Here is a 16,361-nt window from a genome sequence, read left to right as displayed (position 1 = left end):
ACGTGTTATTGAAAGGGTATTAGATCAGCATTTGCGCTCCTTTGTAACTTTCAGCGAACACCAAAGAGGCTTTAACGACCAGCCAGGATGCTTTATAAATACTTCCATTCTCAGAGGACTCCTCAAGACAGCAAAGACAGATAAGCAAGATGTTACCGTGATCTTTCTAGACATATCAAAAGCCTTTGACAACATCGGACATGAGCACTTAAATCTAACACTAGCTGGCGAGCCACTTCCATCTAAACTGAAGGAACTAATCATCAATCTACAGACTGACAATACAACACAGATCGAAACCACTAAGGGTAAAACGAAGCCAATTCGCTTGTTGAGAGGACTTATGCAGGGATCACCATTATCGCCAGCATTGTATAACTTGGCCACAGATTTCATTTTTGATGAGATAACAGAAGAAAACCTACTACAAGCATATGGCAAATCAGTTTCTGCAGAATTGCCCCCTCTTAGTATTATAGGTTTCGCCGATGACACAGTTATTGTTGGCAAAAATAAGGAAGCGGCTCTTGAGTTGACACGCATCGCTATCACGTTGTTCCAGGAAATCGGTCTACAGATAAATGCCAACAAATGTGTGGGCATATGTATTGAAAAGGGGAAACTCGTGGACGGAGTGCTCGATATTCATGACAATTTTAAGGTCAGTACTGTTAAAGAAAGAGAAGAAATTCGATATCTTGGTGTCACTTTTAACGAAACACTCACCTTTGATGCAAACACTTCTTTAAAAACCTTGCACAAGAAGTTAGATGCTCTTACAGCCTCACCTTTGTTAAAGGCAGATCAAAAGTTCACTGTTTTGAACAAAGCAGTCAGTCCCACTCTCATGTATGCTTTTCAGACCACTGAAATTAGACAAGTACCGCTTAGCTTCCTGAAAACCGCCGACAAAATGGTAAAGAGCTCCCTAAAGGAAATTTTGCAATTACCCATGGATACACCCGATAGTTCTCTGTATTCTGATTTAAGATTCAAAGGCCTCGGACTTTTCAAAGCAACCTGGGAAGTACACCTGCAACAAATAAGCGCATGCAACGCTCTTCGCCGAGCCAGCAATAGCTACGTTTTAAAGATGCGTGATCTGACATCCGAAACGACGCATTGTCTACAGGCCCTCAACATCACAGATATTAACTGATTCTCCAATAAAGGCAGTGACCTTCCAAATCCAAGAAAAATCCGCCAAGAACTAAGAAGTCGTGAAATGGCAACTTGGTGCTCTTTGCCTCAGAAGGGGATCGGTGTAGAGTTGTATAAAGAGTACACACCGGCCAATAATTGGATTAGGCATCACCAGGGACTTTCTTGTAGCGAATGGCGAGAGGCAATCAAGATGACATCGAATGTTTCTGCAGTACGAACTATCCCGGGCAGAACTCAGGACGGAAACCTCTGTCGCAGATGCGTCAGAGAGAAAGAAACACTGGCTCACGTCCTGGGTTCTTGCCCCTACGGCGAAGTACTGAGAAACTCACGTCACCACAAGATAAGATCACTGATTGCAGAAGAACTCCGTAGCAAAAACTTCCGTGTATATGAAGAAGTCCACGGTTTGTCTACGACAGGGAGCACAAGACGAAGTGACATAATTGCCTTTAAAGATAACGACACGAAAGGCTTCATTATCGATCCGACTATCCAATTCGAGCACCATGTCGGCCAGTCTACTGAAGTTCATCTTGAAAAACAGAACATCTACGCGCCCACCATTCCGTTCTACAAAAATAAATGCCAGCTGAATGAAGTAGAGATTATCGGCCTAATGATTGGTGCTCGTGGCACAATACCTGCCTTGTTCGTAGAATTCTGGAAAAAGTTTGACCTGCCCATCAACAGCATTGAAAGAATAGTTACCACCACCATACGTGGATCAGTACAAATCCTGAAATCTCACCTGTTCGGACCTCCATAATCTAAGAAATCCTTATTATCACTATATTTCTATATGATAAAAACTTTCTCTATCCTGATATGCTTTACTTTGTCCATTGTGGCAACCCGTAATTGCGGGAAGTCGTTGATTCGTTCTATAAATATATATAATTAGGGTCTATTCCAATTTCTGAAGTATATTTTATTGTGCAAACAATAAACAAGGATTTTTGTATATTTGCTATTATTTTGAAACATATTCACAAAGATGAATATGTTTGCAATCCCTAAACATAATCCAAATGACCAGAGTATAAAATAAGATCTGCCTTGAGGAGAAACAAATTTGTAACTTGACTTTTTCAAACACAGAAAGGTACAGACAAGGACTTGATTTGCTTACTACAACTACGACCAACTAAACTCACCTTCTGTGGAGCAAACAAAGCTTGTCTTCTGGACAGCAGAACTGTGTTCTTAGAAACTGGACTTGATCCCTGTAAACAAAACAGTAAACATCTCAGCAGCTTTAAAAACTGGCTTCTCTTAACATGCTGACTGCCAGAACACATAACAAGAAATGTTCCAGTGACCAAAGCTTTCTTTCTACTGAGCATATAATAGATCAGAAGCAAAATAATATTCAAAGTGATATTTCACTTAAGTATTCACTATAAGTACTAAATACAATAAAAATTCCTAGCACCCCGAGGTACTTTCGTGGCCCCATAGAAAAGTTCACTGTATGCTTTTGGCTAGACGGCCAAAGCAACACAATCTAGCGGTACTAGAAGCTTGTGTTGCTCAATGGTACTTATGTAGCCAACAGACTGTGCAATGCTTTGTTTACTAGCACTTAAAACTACAATCCCAAGACACTCATACTTCTACACTAGTGTGTGTGAAATACTTGCAAGTTAATGTACCAGTTATCGGAGAGTTCAGTTATAAAAAATGAAGCTGTTTTCTTCATGAACTCTGAGGATAATGACATTATTCCCTCAGTCTGAGAATTCTAATAAGTAGTGTCCATTTCAAGCTGATCTATTATGTTTTGTAAGACAAATATACTTTACCAAACCGAATTTGAAATATGGTAGCCAATATAAAAGTAAAAACTATAATGTGGAAACCCACCATGCCTGGATTTGCTGTGAGGCCATATGGTACACTAGCACAGCAAAGTCAACAGTTCAGCAGTCCACCAGGCTGGCAGGGAAAGTCACATGACAACATCTATCAGTGGTACTTTGTACCCCAGTGGCCTCCTGAGAAACTCACTCAGCGGTACATCCCACTCCGGCAGCTAACGTGTTAAAGTGGTTGTCACATAAGGGGTATGGGCTGGGTAGTGTTCACTGATTCTGCCACAGTGCGCTTGAACAGACGCCTTAACAAAACTGTTCCTGCCATTAGCACCCTGGGGTAGTTCCCTTGAATTCCTTCAATCACTATATGCAGGGCATGAGCGAGACAGGTTACATGCACCATTTTGGGATTTAGAATCTGGGCCAGATTTTGTAAAAACTAACTAATAATATTAGAACTCATACAAATAGTTATTAGTTACCCAAATTCTGTAATAATAATAATAATAATAATAATAATAATAATAATAATAATGTTATTTTGCTTTACATCACACTAATTACTTTAACGGTTTTTAGAAACGCTTGGCTACCGGAATTTTGTCCCGCAGGATTCTTTTATGTGCCAGCAAATCTATCGACATGAGGCTGACGTATTTGAGCTCCTTCAAATACCACCGGACTGAGCCATGATCAAACCTGCCAAGCTGGAGTCAGAAGGCCAGCGCCTCAACCGTCTGAGCCACTCAGTCCGGCGTAAATATTTTGAGCAGTTATGTAATTTCAAACAATTCCTGAATAAGAGTAGTAATGACCTAAATTTAACAAGTTATCTTGTATTCAGAAATGGGCAAAGTATACCAAGTCACGTAAGACAGTTGATTGTAGTTCAGAGATATTAAAATTTGCAGAATACTTTTTTTTTCCTATACCAGGGTACAATGTGAATGTCATTTTCATTGATCTCAGCACAATGCACTGAAAATAGAAACTGTTTCAAAGTACAATCTGTGGAAACCAATGTAAAACAAAATAAATCAATATAATCTAAAGGAATTTACATATGTATATGTTAGACACACAAAAACTCCTAAAGGCATCACCAGAAAAGTACCAGCAAGGTGCGTAAATTAGTTTCATTGTTTAAATTTTGTAAGAATTTACTGTATAATATGCAAATGGATAAATTTTGTTTATGCATGGAATAGAATTTATATGAAAATTCAGGCGCTCAATGGCGAATTTTTTGTGTCCTCTTTTTCCCCAGCATTGTCCTCTTTTCTCTCTTTTTGCATCTAGCACCCTATGTATGGGTTGGGTGCTGTTCACCGATTCTGCTACAATACGCTGGAAGAGGAGTCTGCCATTAGCACCTCAGGGCAATACCCTCGAATCTCTTCAGCCACTCTATGCAAGGCATGTGCAAGACAGGTTACATGCACCATTTTGGGATATAGAATCTGAAGACCTTTTGCTGCTTTTACCATGTAAAGAGCAGCATCCATTATAAAGATTAGGGAATTCCCTCGTATTACTTTACCTGGCTACAACAAATTCACTGCAGTGTTGAAAAAAACAGCGATGGAGGAGTTGTTTACTCTATCCAGTACCTCACCTGCAAACAGAAATGTCTCTCCAGGCTGCTATTGTTTAATATTGCAAATAACAACATTTGCCATATATCTACCGTCTATGTCTAAAGTTTCAACCATGGAGACCATATACTGTTGCTGCCAACACTATTTCTTAGAAGTAAAATAGTTCTTTTACACAGTGGACTCTGAGGAAATGGGATAACTTTACAAAAGAAAATATTTATAAAATCCTCCTATCAATACAATTCAAGTCATCTGTTAGATGAAGCAAAGTCTATACATGTTTCAGCCTAATCTCAAGGCCATCTTCAGTAGCAAAACAATGATTACATAATATACAAACAAATTAAAAAACGTAATGATGTGAAGTGACAGTGATCATGATTAGTGAGTTAAAAACACATTGAGGTGCAAAGTCCTCTCGTCTAATAGATCTTGCTGACTGTTAAATAAAACACTATGCTGAGGAGTGTAGTGAGACCGTCAATACTACGAATAAAACGTGTAACATTTGTAACTAAAAGTGTCACACTGCAAAAAACAGACAGCACTTTTAGTTACAAATGTTACACGTTTTATTCGTAGTATTGACGGTCTCACTACACTCCTCAGCATAGTGTTTTATTTAACAGTCAGCAAGATCTATTAGACGAGAGGACTTTGCACCTCAATGTGTTTTTAACTCACTAATCATGATCACTGTCACTTCACATCATTACGTTTTTTAATTTGTTTGTATATTATGTAATCATTGTTTTGCTACTGAAGATGGCCTTGAGATTAGGCTGAAACATGTATAGACTTTGCTTCATCTAACAGATGACTTGAATTGTATTGATAGGAGGATTTTATAAATATTTTCTTTTGTAAAGTGATAACCGTCAATACGGAATGAGATTCATAACTTGCAATGAAATGGGATAAGGGCCGGTTCTACCATCTGCTGGTAAAGTGGCTGGCAGCTGCCCGGGAGGTAAACTACCTGGAGGTGTAAATCGGCTGGTACTTTGGCTTGCGTCCAACCACCTCCGCGCAAGCGCTAGGTAGCTACCCGGAGCTAGACACCGATATACGAAGTTGGTTAGACTGATTTTCAGCGATTTCTCGCTTTCGAGTGTGGTGCTATCTATCGTCAGATGCATGAAACCCATTTCGATTGTCTTATTTCCCTGTGCTTGCGTCTGCTGATTATCACCAAAAAGCCTAATAAGGGGAGTCTTAAGAGTTATGGACAACGATTCATGTCAAGCTTTCGTGATTTTAACCTATGATCTTCAATATCAATACCTAATTGGGATTAAAATCTCGAGATTGCATTTTCTTACGCCAGTTATAACCTGCCATGCAAGGCAGCGTTTTTGAAAGGTATTCTCGTAGTAGACTGGTCAAGTCGCTCGCTCCGTAATAGAAGGCACGCAGGTTTTCATCGTATTTCTAATTTACATTTTAAAGTGTATTTTTGTTCCCTGCCGTTGTTCTTAACTCTCTTTTACGCGCTTCCATATACGTATATACACACATCTTCTTTACGGACTTACTACCTTTGAGCATTCTATCTGCAGGCTTCTGTGAATTGATTAAGTATCTCCGCCATGCTCTATTTGCAACCAGTTCTGTGACCTCGTTTAGTTCCAGATGCTTCCATTTATTGATAAAGCATTTCATTTTAATTTTTAACTTTATTAAGATAAAGTTGGAAGGTACTGTAAATGTAAAGAACTAATCGGGATAAATATCCATTCATAGGAAGAGGAATTCGGGAATGGAATAGTTTTCAATTTCTTCGAAATAATTTACAAGCCTATGTAAACAACTAATAGGGAATCTGCTACCTGGGCGACAGTCCTATATGCTATTAATCATAACATCACTTGCTATAGGTAGCATACATATAAAGCAATTTTCCTAGTAGACATAATATTGTGATAAGAACGTATGAAAAGAGGCATACAGATTAACACAACGCTAATAATGGAAATAAAAAAGATTCGTCATAATGAAGACTCGAACCTCCACACTTCGTATTACGAAGCGTACGTGTTAACCACTACGCTACGAAAACGCATGGGTTAAGTAGGATACATACAGTAATATATATCTCGTGTCCGAAAACTGAAAAAGTAGAAAATTAAAGCCCATTTGAAATGATTTCCAAATAGATTTTGATTTTACATCCTTGTAGAGTTTCTTTACGAAAGCTTGACGTATAAAATGTGTTCCTTGCGCTACCGATGCGAGAGGCTGGTGTGACCGTTGCAACTACAGGGAAGCATTAATGTTCAAAATCCTGCAATACAATATCGATCACTGTTACAGTATACTGCCTTTTTCAGTATACTAAGCTAATTTGAGTTGCATATCACCAGAATTACAGCTAATAATGTTCAGCTCTCAGAACTTGCCCGGCAGGTAAAGTCTTATCGGGCCCTCGAAGTGGCCGAGAAATTACGCGCCGGGTAACGACGATTTATGCTGCCGATAGCGCTAACTGGGAGTGGTCGGACGGAAACATCCTTTTACGCGGAGGGCAAATTACGCGCTACTTTACCAGTAGGTGGTAGAACCGGCCCTAAGTCGTGTATATTTCTACAAACTTTTGGAAACTAGGTACCTCTACAAAAAAAAAAAAAAAAAAAAAAAAAAAAAAAAAAAAAAACCCATGGCACAACAGCCCTGAAGGGCCATGGTCTACCAAGCGACCGCTGCTCAGCCTGAAGGCCAGCAGATGAGATGTCGTGTGGTCAGCACGACAAATCCTCTCGGCCGTTATTCTTGACTTCCAAGATCAGCGCTGCCAACTCACTGTCAGACAGCTCCTCAATTGTAATCATGTAGCCCTGACCTGGCCGGAAATCAAAGCCTGGGCCTCTGGGTAAGAGGCAGGCATGCTACCCCTACATCACGGGGCTGGCAGGTACCTCTACTTTACATAAAGGAATGTTTGATCACACCATCATTCTACAATGATCCTTAGAAAACTGCAATCCATTGCCAGAGATGAACTGCTGCGTGGTTTCTCAAACAGCAATATTGCTGTCTGTTTTTTGCAGCTAATGCTCATTTATACAGCTATTTAGCAGTATTGAAACATTTTTTCAGCTGAGCCAGGACCGTCGGGCAATCATTCAAGATCAGCCGGGACTACTCTGGAGGAGTAAGGTTTTGTTACAAGGAGATTGCCACCTTCCAATACTTGTCAGTTGTCAATGTGAGGAACAGAAGAGACTCGAGAGCAGCAGGCATCCCAGCTATGCAAAAGCTGCCCAAATTGAACTTAAGGTGGGCATTGTTCCAGAGGGCTATCCTCAGGTCCAGATCAGGATACGCAGATGACCTAGTGATTGTGGTACGAGGTAAGGTGATGAGTGTTACCCAGGACCTCATGCAAAGATCACTTAACCTTGTGAAGAACTGATGTTAGGAAGAACAACTATCAGTCAACCCAAACAAGATAACTCTGGTCCCTTTTACAAGAAGGAGAAAATTACAGGGAAAGAATCACTGAAGCTCTTTGGGCAAGGTATATATATATGGAAGAACAGGCACTGCACCTAGGTGTAGTGTTGGATAAAAATCTAACCTGGAATCCACATATAGAAAGGAACATAACCTGGGCCAAGAACTTGCTGTATGCAAGAGCCGTCGGAGAGACATGGGACCTAAGACCATCAGTGGTAATGTGGATATATACAATGATCATTAGACCATTGATGGCCCATGCTGCAATCATCTGGTGGCAGAAAGTAAGCCAAGGAAAGTAGTAGATTGGATAGCCTACAGAGAATGACAGGCATAGCCATAACTGGGGCTACAAGAATAAACGCCTGAAAAGCCTTACATCTGATATGTTCTTGACATTTTTGACATGCTCTATTGATGAAAAATATCTAATTCCCTCCATGGGAATTTAGAATTTTCCATTCGGAATTGCTCGGCAGGCAATAATTCCATTGTGGAGATTTATCTTCCGTATGCAGTTATCAGACTGTGCCTCTTGTAAGGGCTTCTGATAAGTTCACCTGCATACACCCCAGCGTCAGTGGGTAGGGTCTGACACATCCCACACTGATGAGTCTAGTGCCAGACCCAAGACGAAACGCTGGTTAAAAGGGCAAACACGTGAACAGCCTTACATCTGATATGTTTTTGACATTTACGAGAACTATGCCGACAGAAGCCTTGAATACTTTACTAGACTTCCCAACACTATGCAATTTCATAAAAGGACAGCCTAGAATGAGTTCATATAGATTGGCACAATCAGAGTGCTGGAATGCACAAAGACCCAATCTATGACACTGTAAAATTAACAGAGTAATGACAGAGGAAGTTCTACACATGCCTTCTGATCATATGAAACCTATGTACAACTTTGAAAAACCGTTTGAGACACAAAAAAAAAAAAAAGAAGAAGACTGGGATATCAATAAATGGAACACTGAAAAAGAAGATATAGTGTGGTGAACTGACGGCTCAAAGACTGGGGATGGCACAGGAGGAGGGATCAAAGGGGGAAGACCTGAGAGATCAATCCAGATGAGGCTGGGCAAAAACACTAGTCTTTCAAGCGGAAGTGATAGCTATCACAACATGTCTTGAAGAAAATCTGAAAATGAATTATAGGAATAAGAACTTTTTTTTTTTATGGACAGCCAAGTGGCCATCAAGGCACTAGAAGCAGTCCGGATATATCCAGAATTGTCTGGTATTACCATTCACTTCTCCTGAAACTCTGAAAGTACAACATTGTCAAAATAATATGGGTACCAGGGCATGCAGGTATAGAAGGAAATGAAAAGGCAGATAAACTGGCCAGGAAAGGGGCAGAAACATATTTTGTAGGCCCAGAACCTTTACGCAGGTTTTCCTATGGACAAGCCCGACACTGCATAGGAAAATGGGTACAAAAGAAACAAATGGAGAACTGGAAAAATACTCCAGGACACAGGCTTGCAGAGGAACTGATAAAAGGACCAAACAAGAAGCATACTAAAGAACTGTTGAAACTCAGCAGAGAAAATATAAGATGGGTAGTAGGACTGTTGACAGGACACTGCCATCTGAAAAAAACACCTACATGGAATTTGAGTAATAAGAGAGAATATATGTAGGAAATGCAATGGAGCAGAGGAATCAGCTGAACACATACTTTTCGAATGTGAGGTGCTGGATAGAATCAGACTCTCCAGTCTAGGACTACCAGGTGAAAAGAGAGAAACATCCAAGAAGACCCAATAAGAACAACCTGCAGCTTTGTCAAGGGAGCAGGAATATCTAGGTGGGAATAAAGGAAAAACATGCTAGCAAAAGATCTTAGAAGCTGACGCTAAGTAAGAACTAACATTTAGAGGCACCATGAAGAAAAGAAGGAGAAGTAGAGGTCCAGATCAGTGAAGAGCAATTCCCAATAGTCCAACGGGCAGTTGGCCATCTGATCGACCGATTCCCCATAGTGGAGAACGTACCCAAATTTGTAAATAAGTAATTTGTCTTTACTCATGGCGAAGTTAGGGCTCAAGGACCTCTTGTACACTTTACGACAACTTGCTCCTTGCTATCTGGCCAAGGAAGCTGTTATTATGGTATGTGGAGACACAACACTAGACGGTCTTCGGTACGTGGACTGGAGGCATGGTTTATGGGGCCTGAGGAAGTAAGCTCACTCAGCCTATAGAACTCACACCTGAAGACAGAGGGGTGGAGGGTCTACGAAGCAGCCTAAGGGCATCCGCAGATCGGAAAGTAACTCACAATAATTGAAATTTGACGATATAGTTTGAAGTTTGCGCTAGAGAGGGTATTATGTTGTGGGCATGGCTAATCTGCCTATCTATAAGCCTGGTTTATGGGGCCTGAGGAAATCCAAGAAGACCCAATAAGACACTCAGTCTACAGAACCCACGCCTGAAATCAGAGGGATGGAGGGTCTACAGTACAAGAAGCAGCCTAAGGGCATCCGCCCTGTGCTCAGTGTTGACTCACCATCCTCCCAGTCCATTGAGGAGTCCAAAGGACAACTCTACTGCGGGACTACCTGGGTAGTCTTCACCCTCATCGGGAACAAGGCCACTAGAGATAAGAAGTAGAGGATGCAGGGCTGGACCTTTATTGAGGCTAACATTCAACACTGTATCGCTGGATCAAATGTACTTCGTCAGAGGATTCTCCAATGCAGATGCAGACTGCCCTGATTCAAGAGCCATGGATTACATGGATCAACGTTTAAATAAACCTGGTTATATTCTGATGTCTGCAAAGTTATCAGAGAAATCATGGATGTGCCTTTAATTAAAGGACATAGGTGGTGCTCTTGTAAGGTATTTTAATGATGGAGAGAGAAGAGGTTGTTTGTTCTGCCTATTTCCTCTTTCAGAGGAGATCATAGACATTACTTTGGGATCCTTTGGGAATCCTAGAATCAATCAGGAAATGGACAGTCTCGCTCTCATACACGTCATATTTGAGATTACTGGATCAACTCTGGGGCACCAATACAAAGACAGCAGCACAATCAACTGGGACTCGTATAAGAAGGACCTGAGAGGCCGGCTTATGGAGGCTTGGCTTGAGAAAGTGGGGAAAGGTGCGTCCACATCAAGATGTTTTTCGTTTTTTTTTTTTTTTTTTTTTTTTTTTTTTTTGCTATGGGCTTTACGTCGCACCGACACAGATAGGTCTTATGGCGACGAATTCGTTAACTTTGTTAATGAACAATGTTCATGACCATTTTTGGATGTTAATAAACAAAATAGAGTGCTCATTAACTTTTTGACCATGTTGATATATTGCATGTAAGTTTGTAGCGCAGAATATGATGCTTTCTTATTTCTTCTAAACAATGACTGTCAAATCACAAGCGAAGTTCTAATATACAGTATTTTTAATTCTGTATGATACAGTATACAATTAGCGGTGTTTTAATGTAGTTTCATTTCCCACTTCGTTCCTCACTGAATAACCTAAACCTTCCATTATCACTTGCATATCATCAAAATAATAATAATGTTATTTGCTTTAGGTCCCACTAAGTACTCTTTTACGATTTTCGGAGACGCCGAGGTGCCGAAATTTTGTCCCGCAGGAGTTCTTTTACGTGCCAGTAAATCTACCAACACGAGGCTGATGTATTTGAGCACCTTCAAATACCACCGGACTGAACCAGGATCAAACCTGCCAAGTTGGGGTCAGAAGGCCAACGCCTTAACCGTCTGAGCCACTCAGCCCGGACATCAAAATAATAATATCCTAACTAGGTTAAATGAGAGTGGCTGCCTGGCCGAGGCGATAAAGGCATGCTCGGTTCACTCTGAAGGACATGGGTTCAAATCCCCGTCAGGAAGTCGTAAAATTTAAGAAATGAGATTTCCACTTCCTGAGGTGCACATGGCCCTGAGGTTCACTCAGCCTACACCAAAAATGAGTACCGGGTTAATTCCTGGGGGGCAAAGGCGGCTGGGCGTAGAGCTAACCACTCAACCCCATCACGTGCCGAGGTTACGGATAGTGGAAGCCTTTACCTTCCACCCCTCCAAGGGCCTTCACGGCCTGTACGGAGATGACTAACTAGGTTAAATGAAGATTTTGTACCTGTACCGACTCCTTGAGACTGTTGTATAAAGCTTCAAACACCTCAGGCACAATAATCGAAATTGCTTGTTTTGACACTCTTAGACAAATATATTTTAGGTGAAATGTCCGAGTCACCAGTTGCTAGGAATCTTAAAGTTATACCTATAAAAAAAAATAGCCTGCCATTAGTGGAGCTGGCTTTCTGATAATCTGTATCATTTCTTGCAATTTCAGGCCCAATTACTGTCAAGAAGAACTGAAAATCATGTAGGGGCACTAAAGAAAATTTTGAAAGCCTGCTGCATCATGAATTAAAAGTTCTGACAACACCTTTCAAGACTTTTCTTTCCCACACTTTGCATCTGTACTTTCTGTTATTGTATTCACTAAAATAACAGAAGCTGCAGCTGTAAGTATTTTCTTCTTCCTGGCCCTATCCATTGTAACCTCATAAACAGTTATTTTGGTGTGGACACAATATTGAAGAAGTTTGTTAACAAAAGTTACGTGTTGAGAAATGTTTTCATTAACAATGATTATTAAATTTGTTTCATTAACATTGTTTATTAACTTCAGTGTGGATTAACCATTAGAACTTTGTTGCAGAGGGCCCTAGTCAGATATTATGAGGATAACTGCCCGGAAAGGAGGCAAAGGATAAGAATAGTATTTCCTCGTGAAACCCCAAATTGGAGGCCCACCAGAGGAAAATGCAAAGGCCCTTTAACTGGACCAAGCTCAAGAAAGATTCTGCTTCATGGCTTAAGGTGCGTCCACACCAAGATATTTTCGTTAACTTTGTTAATAAACATTGTTAATGAACAATGTTCATGAACATTTCTGTCTGTTAATAAACAAAATACCGTGTTCATTAACTTTTTGAGCATGTTGATAAACAAAATTTCTTTAACTTTTGTGAATGAAACTTTTCATTAACATTTCGGTTTGCACATGCGCAAAGGCGCAATTAGAACATGCAAATTCGTAGCGCGGATTACAATACTATTTTTATTTTTCAAAATTGACCGTCGAATCACAAGCAACTCGTATACACCCTACAAATACATAAGTGAAATGTAGGAGTATTTCTCTTACATGATCCTTGGTAGGAGTCCCAGTTGCTAGGAATCTTCAAGTTATACTTAGCCTAACATTAATGGAAGCGACATTCCGATAATTTGTATCATTTCTTGCAATTTCAAACCCAATTATTGTCAACAAGAACTGAATAATATATTACAGTTGTCTTGATGTACTAAATTATTATGAGAAATTGCGTGCACCATTGCTAAGTTAAGATAATGCCTATTATAAACTGGAGTATTAAGTAATGCCGTGCATCTTGGCATTAAAACTATGTCGATGTCAACCAATATACATAAGTTCTAGGTGATAACGTGACGGCTTCCTTTATACTGTAGACTGTAATATCTGAAATTAGAGATAGATTGTGTAAGAAATGGCGTCTAATGGGCTTATACTAGAATTAATCAAGAAAACATCGGAATGAACAAAAACTATCACAAGTTTAAACATTAGAATACAAACACTGTGTACTTACCATATTACAAGTATAATGCAGCAACAACAAACCAGTAAAAACTAGAGTTAAATGTGGACCCATTTTATCTTGTTTTTATCATTTCATCCACTTTTAAACGGCCTGTTATAGCGGGTCAAATTTTATGTGTATATATTCGTTTTTAATAGACAATGTATGTTCCGATAATATATATGTAAATATGTAATAATTCCACATATACCGTTGTAAACTTTATTTGATGTTTACTAGACTCAGGCTACAATGAGATGACGCTTTACATAATAAGCAACTTTCTAGTCAATGAGAAAAGATCCATTATACTAATGTTATATTTACTTTTTCATGATCTGTCAAATTGGGTCAGTGATATGAAGACATTAGTCCTTATGTGATGTTTTTGAAACCAATTTAATGTATAACAGCTGAGGATGACCCCATAGGGGTCGAAACCGGTACTGAATTTACTACATCTTGTAAATAAACATTGTATTGATAAGGTGGAGGCTTCTATATTATTTTTATATTGTAGTAGCAATCAATGCGGAAATGAAGCTCATAGATTATGATTGTGGGGACATTCTCAGAAAGTTTTGAAAACCTGCTGCATCATGAATTAAAAGTTCTGACATAGGCCTAAGGGTCCTCTCCAAACTTAATTCTAAACGCTTTTCCCATATTTTTCTTTGCCACACTTTACGTCTGCGCTTTTCTCTAATTGCACTTAATAAAATAATGAAGGCTGCAGCTGTAAGTATTTTCTTCTTCTTGACCCTATCCATTGTAACCTCACAAACAGATATTTTGGTGTGGACACAATGTTAAAGAAGTTTGTTAACAAAAGTTTATTTGGTGTTGACACAGTGTTAAAGAGATTTGTTAACAAAAGTTTATCAACAACTTGAGAAATGTTTCCATTAATATTGTTTATTAACTTTGTTTTGTTAACATTGTTTACTAACTTTGAAATAACCATTTAGCCCAAACAGAATATAAGAGGGCTGTCAGGAAGGTTTCCAGAGATTCATATCAGGCCTTCTACCAGTCTATAATTGATATTCCCATAATTGGAAGAATAAACAAGATTCTCAGTAACAATTTTAAGACAAAACTGGGATCTTTACAGAGACCCTCCAGTTCATATACATGTATAATACAGAGGAGGAGATACTTGAGTTACGTTTAGAAACTCGTCTTATCAGCGCCCAATCGGAGTGAAGTTCTTTTGAAGTGCCGGCGTAATGTAAGAGGATGTAACGTAATTTATTCTAGAATAGTGGTTTTTCCAGTTCAGCAATACAGTTACTTTCTGTCCTTCCCACATATTGAACTTCACAAATCACTGTCGAGATCGCACACAATGTCTAGGAATTTCTTCCCTTCAAATGTCAATGGATTGGGTTTGAAAGATAGTTAACAAATCAGTGATGAATATTAATAGATTGAACTGAAGCCATTCTGTTCCTTATGGCATTATCCATTTTTACTACATATCTCTGCACGTATCTTGTGCCATATTTCCATCATAATAGAAACGCGTAAACATAACCTTACCTTGAAAAACGTACGCGACAAGTTGAAGGCGACTGGTGCTTTCAGCCTCGCATTTGCCAGACAAGTGTTAAGTGTAAGATACATCCTAGATAATATGTCAGACGATCACTAGCACAGCATCGATCACTAGCAGTAACTCTTTCCTTCTTGGTTAGTTTTTGAACTTCGTTGTTAAACGCTGCATGAAGTCACTTTCCTTAATTAAATGTCACGTGCGGTCACGCTGCCTTTCATAGCATTGTGCTGATAATATTTATCACCACATACTTCAACAGTGTTGCCAACTGTACATCCTAAAATATCGCTAAATTCGTTGATGAAAGTCTCTAAAAATGGCCAAATTTTTGTCAAAGTCGCCAAGAAAATTCGCTAACAAAAAATGACCAGTAAACATGAATAAAATGGACATACCTATGCAGAAAAAAAATTCAATCTTCATCGTCTTCCATTTCCTCCTCAGCAAACGATGCAGCCTGTGAAGTGGAAGGTTGCTGAGCTGTTGATGGAGCAGGTAATAGTTCAGCCGTTGTTGAATAAGCATTTTTAGTTCCTATCTTTCTGACGACCTTCTCTGGAATTTCGTGGTAATGGCAGGTTTTTCCCAGGCACTTAAGCGCATTCCTTATGAGCAAGATGGATGCTGCTGTTTCGACTTTCATTCGGTTTCTCACTTTAGATTTCACAATACCAAGTTTACTAAAGAGCCTACCGAGCTCGATAGCTGCAGTCGTTTAAGTGCGGCCAGTATCCAGTATTCGGGAGATAGTAGGTTCGAGTCCCATAGTCGGCAGCCCTGAAGATGGTTTTTCGTGGTTTCCCATTTTCACACCAGGCAAATGCTGGGGCTGTACCTTAATTAAGGCCACGGCCACTTCCTTCCCACTCCTAGCCCTTCCCTGTTCCATCATTGCCATAAGACCTATCTGTGTCGGTGCGACGTAAAGCAACTAGCAAAGAAAACAACAAAAAAAACTAAATAGCCTTTCTACTTTGGCATTTGAATGCGGGAGAGCCAAAATTTTCATAGCAAAAGTAGCTAGTTCCCTGAGGGGATTTTGTCCTGCGAATCACTATACTGTAACACCTCTACCCAGAAATCTGTGGTATTTGACTCCATTTTAT

General features: G+C 39.6%; 1 protein-coding gene across 1 annotated transcript in view; it reads right to left on the bottom strand.

The window, feature by feature from the left end:
* Positions 1-15,507, bottom strand: part of LOC136857432 (heme A synthase COX15) — a 138,726-nt gene extending 123,219 nt beyond the window's left edge. The window contains exons 1-2 of the mRNA XM_067136090.2: positions 15,240-15,507; positions 2,322-2,390 (exon numbers count right to left, since the gene is read on the bottom strand). Of these exons, the coding sequence (XP_066992191.1) occupies positions 2,322-2,390; positions 15,240-15,323 (153 nt within the window). The 5' untranslated portion in view covers positions 15,324-15,507. The remainder of the gene's footprint in view (positions 1-2,321; positions 2,391-15,239) is intronic.
* Between the last annotated feature and the right edge of the window lie 854 nt (positions 15,508-16,361).

This window comes from Anabrus simplex, chromosome 1 (assembly GCF_040414725.1).
Source record: "Anabrus simplex isolate iqAnaSimp1 chromosome 1, ASM4041472v1, whole genome shotgun sequence".
NCBI classification, from domain to species: Eukaryota; Metazoa; Arthropoda; class Insecta; order Orthoptera; family Tettigoniidae; genus Anabrus; species Anabrus simplex.
The sequence above is the reverse complement of the archived record's forward strand: the minus strand, read 5'-3'. Positions and strand labels throughout refer to the sequence as shown.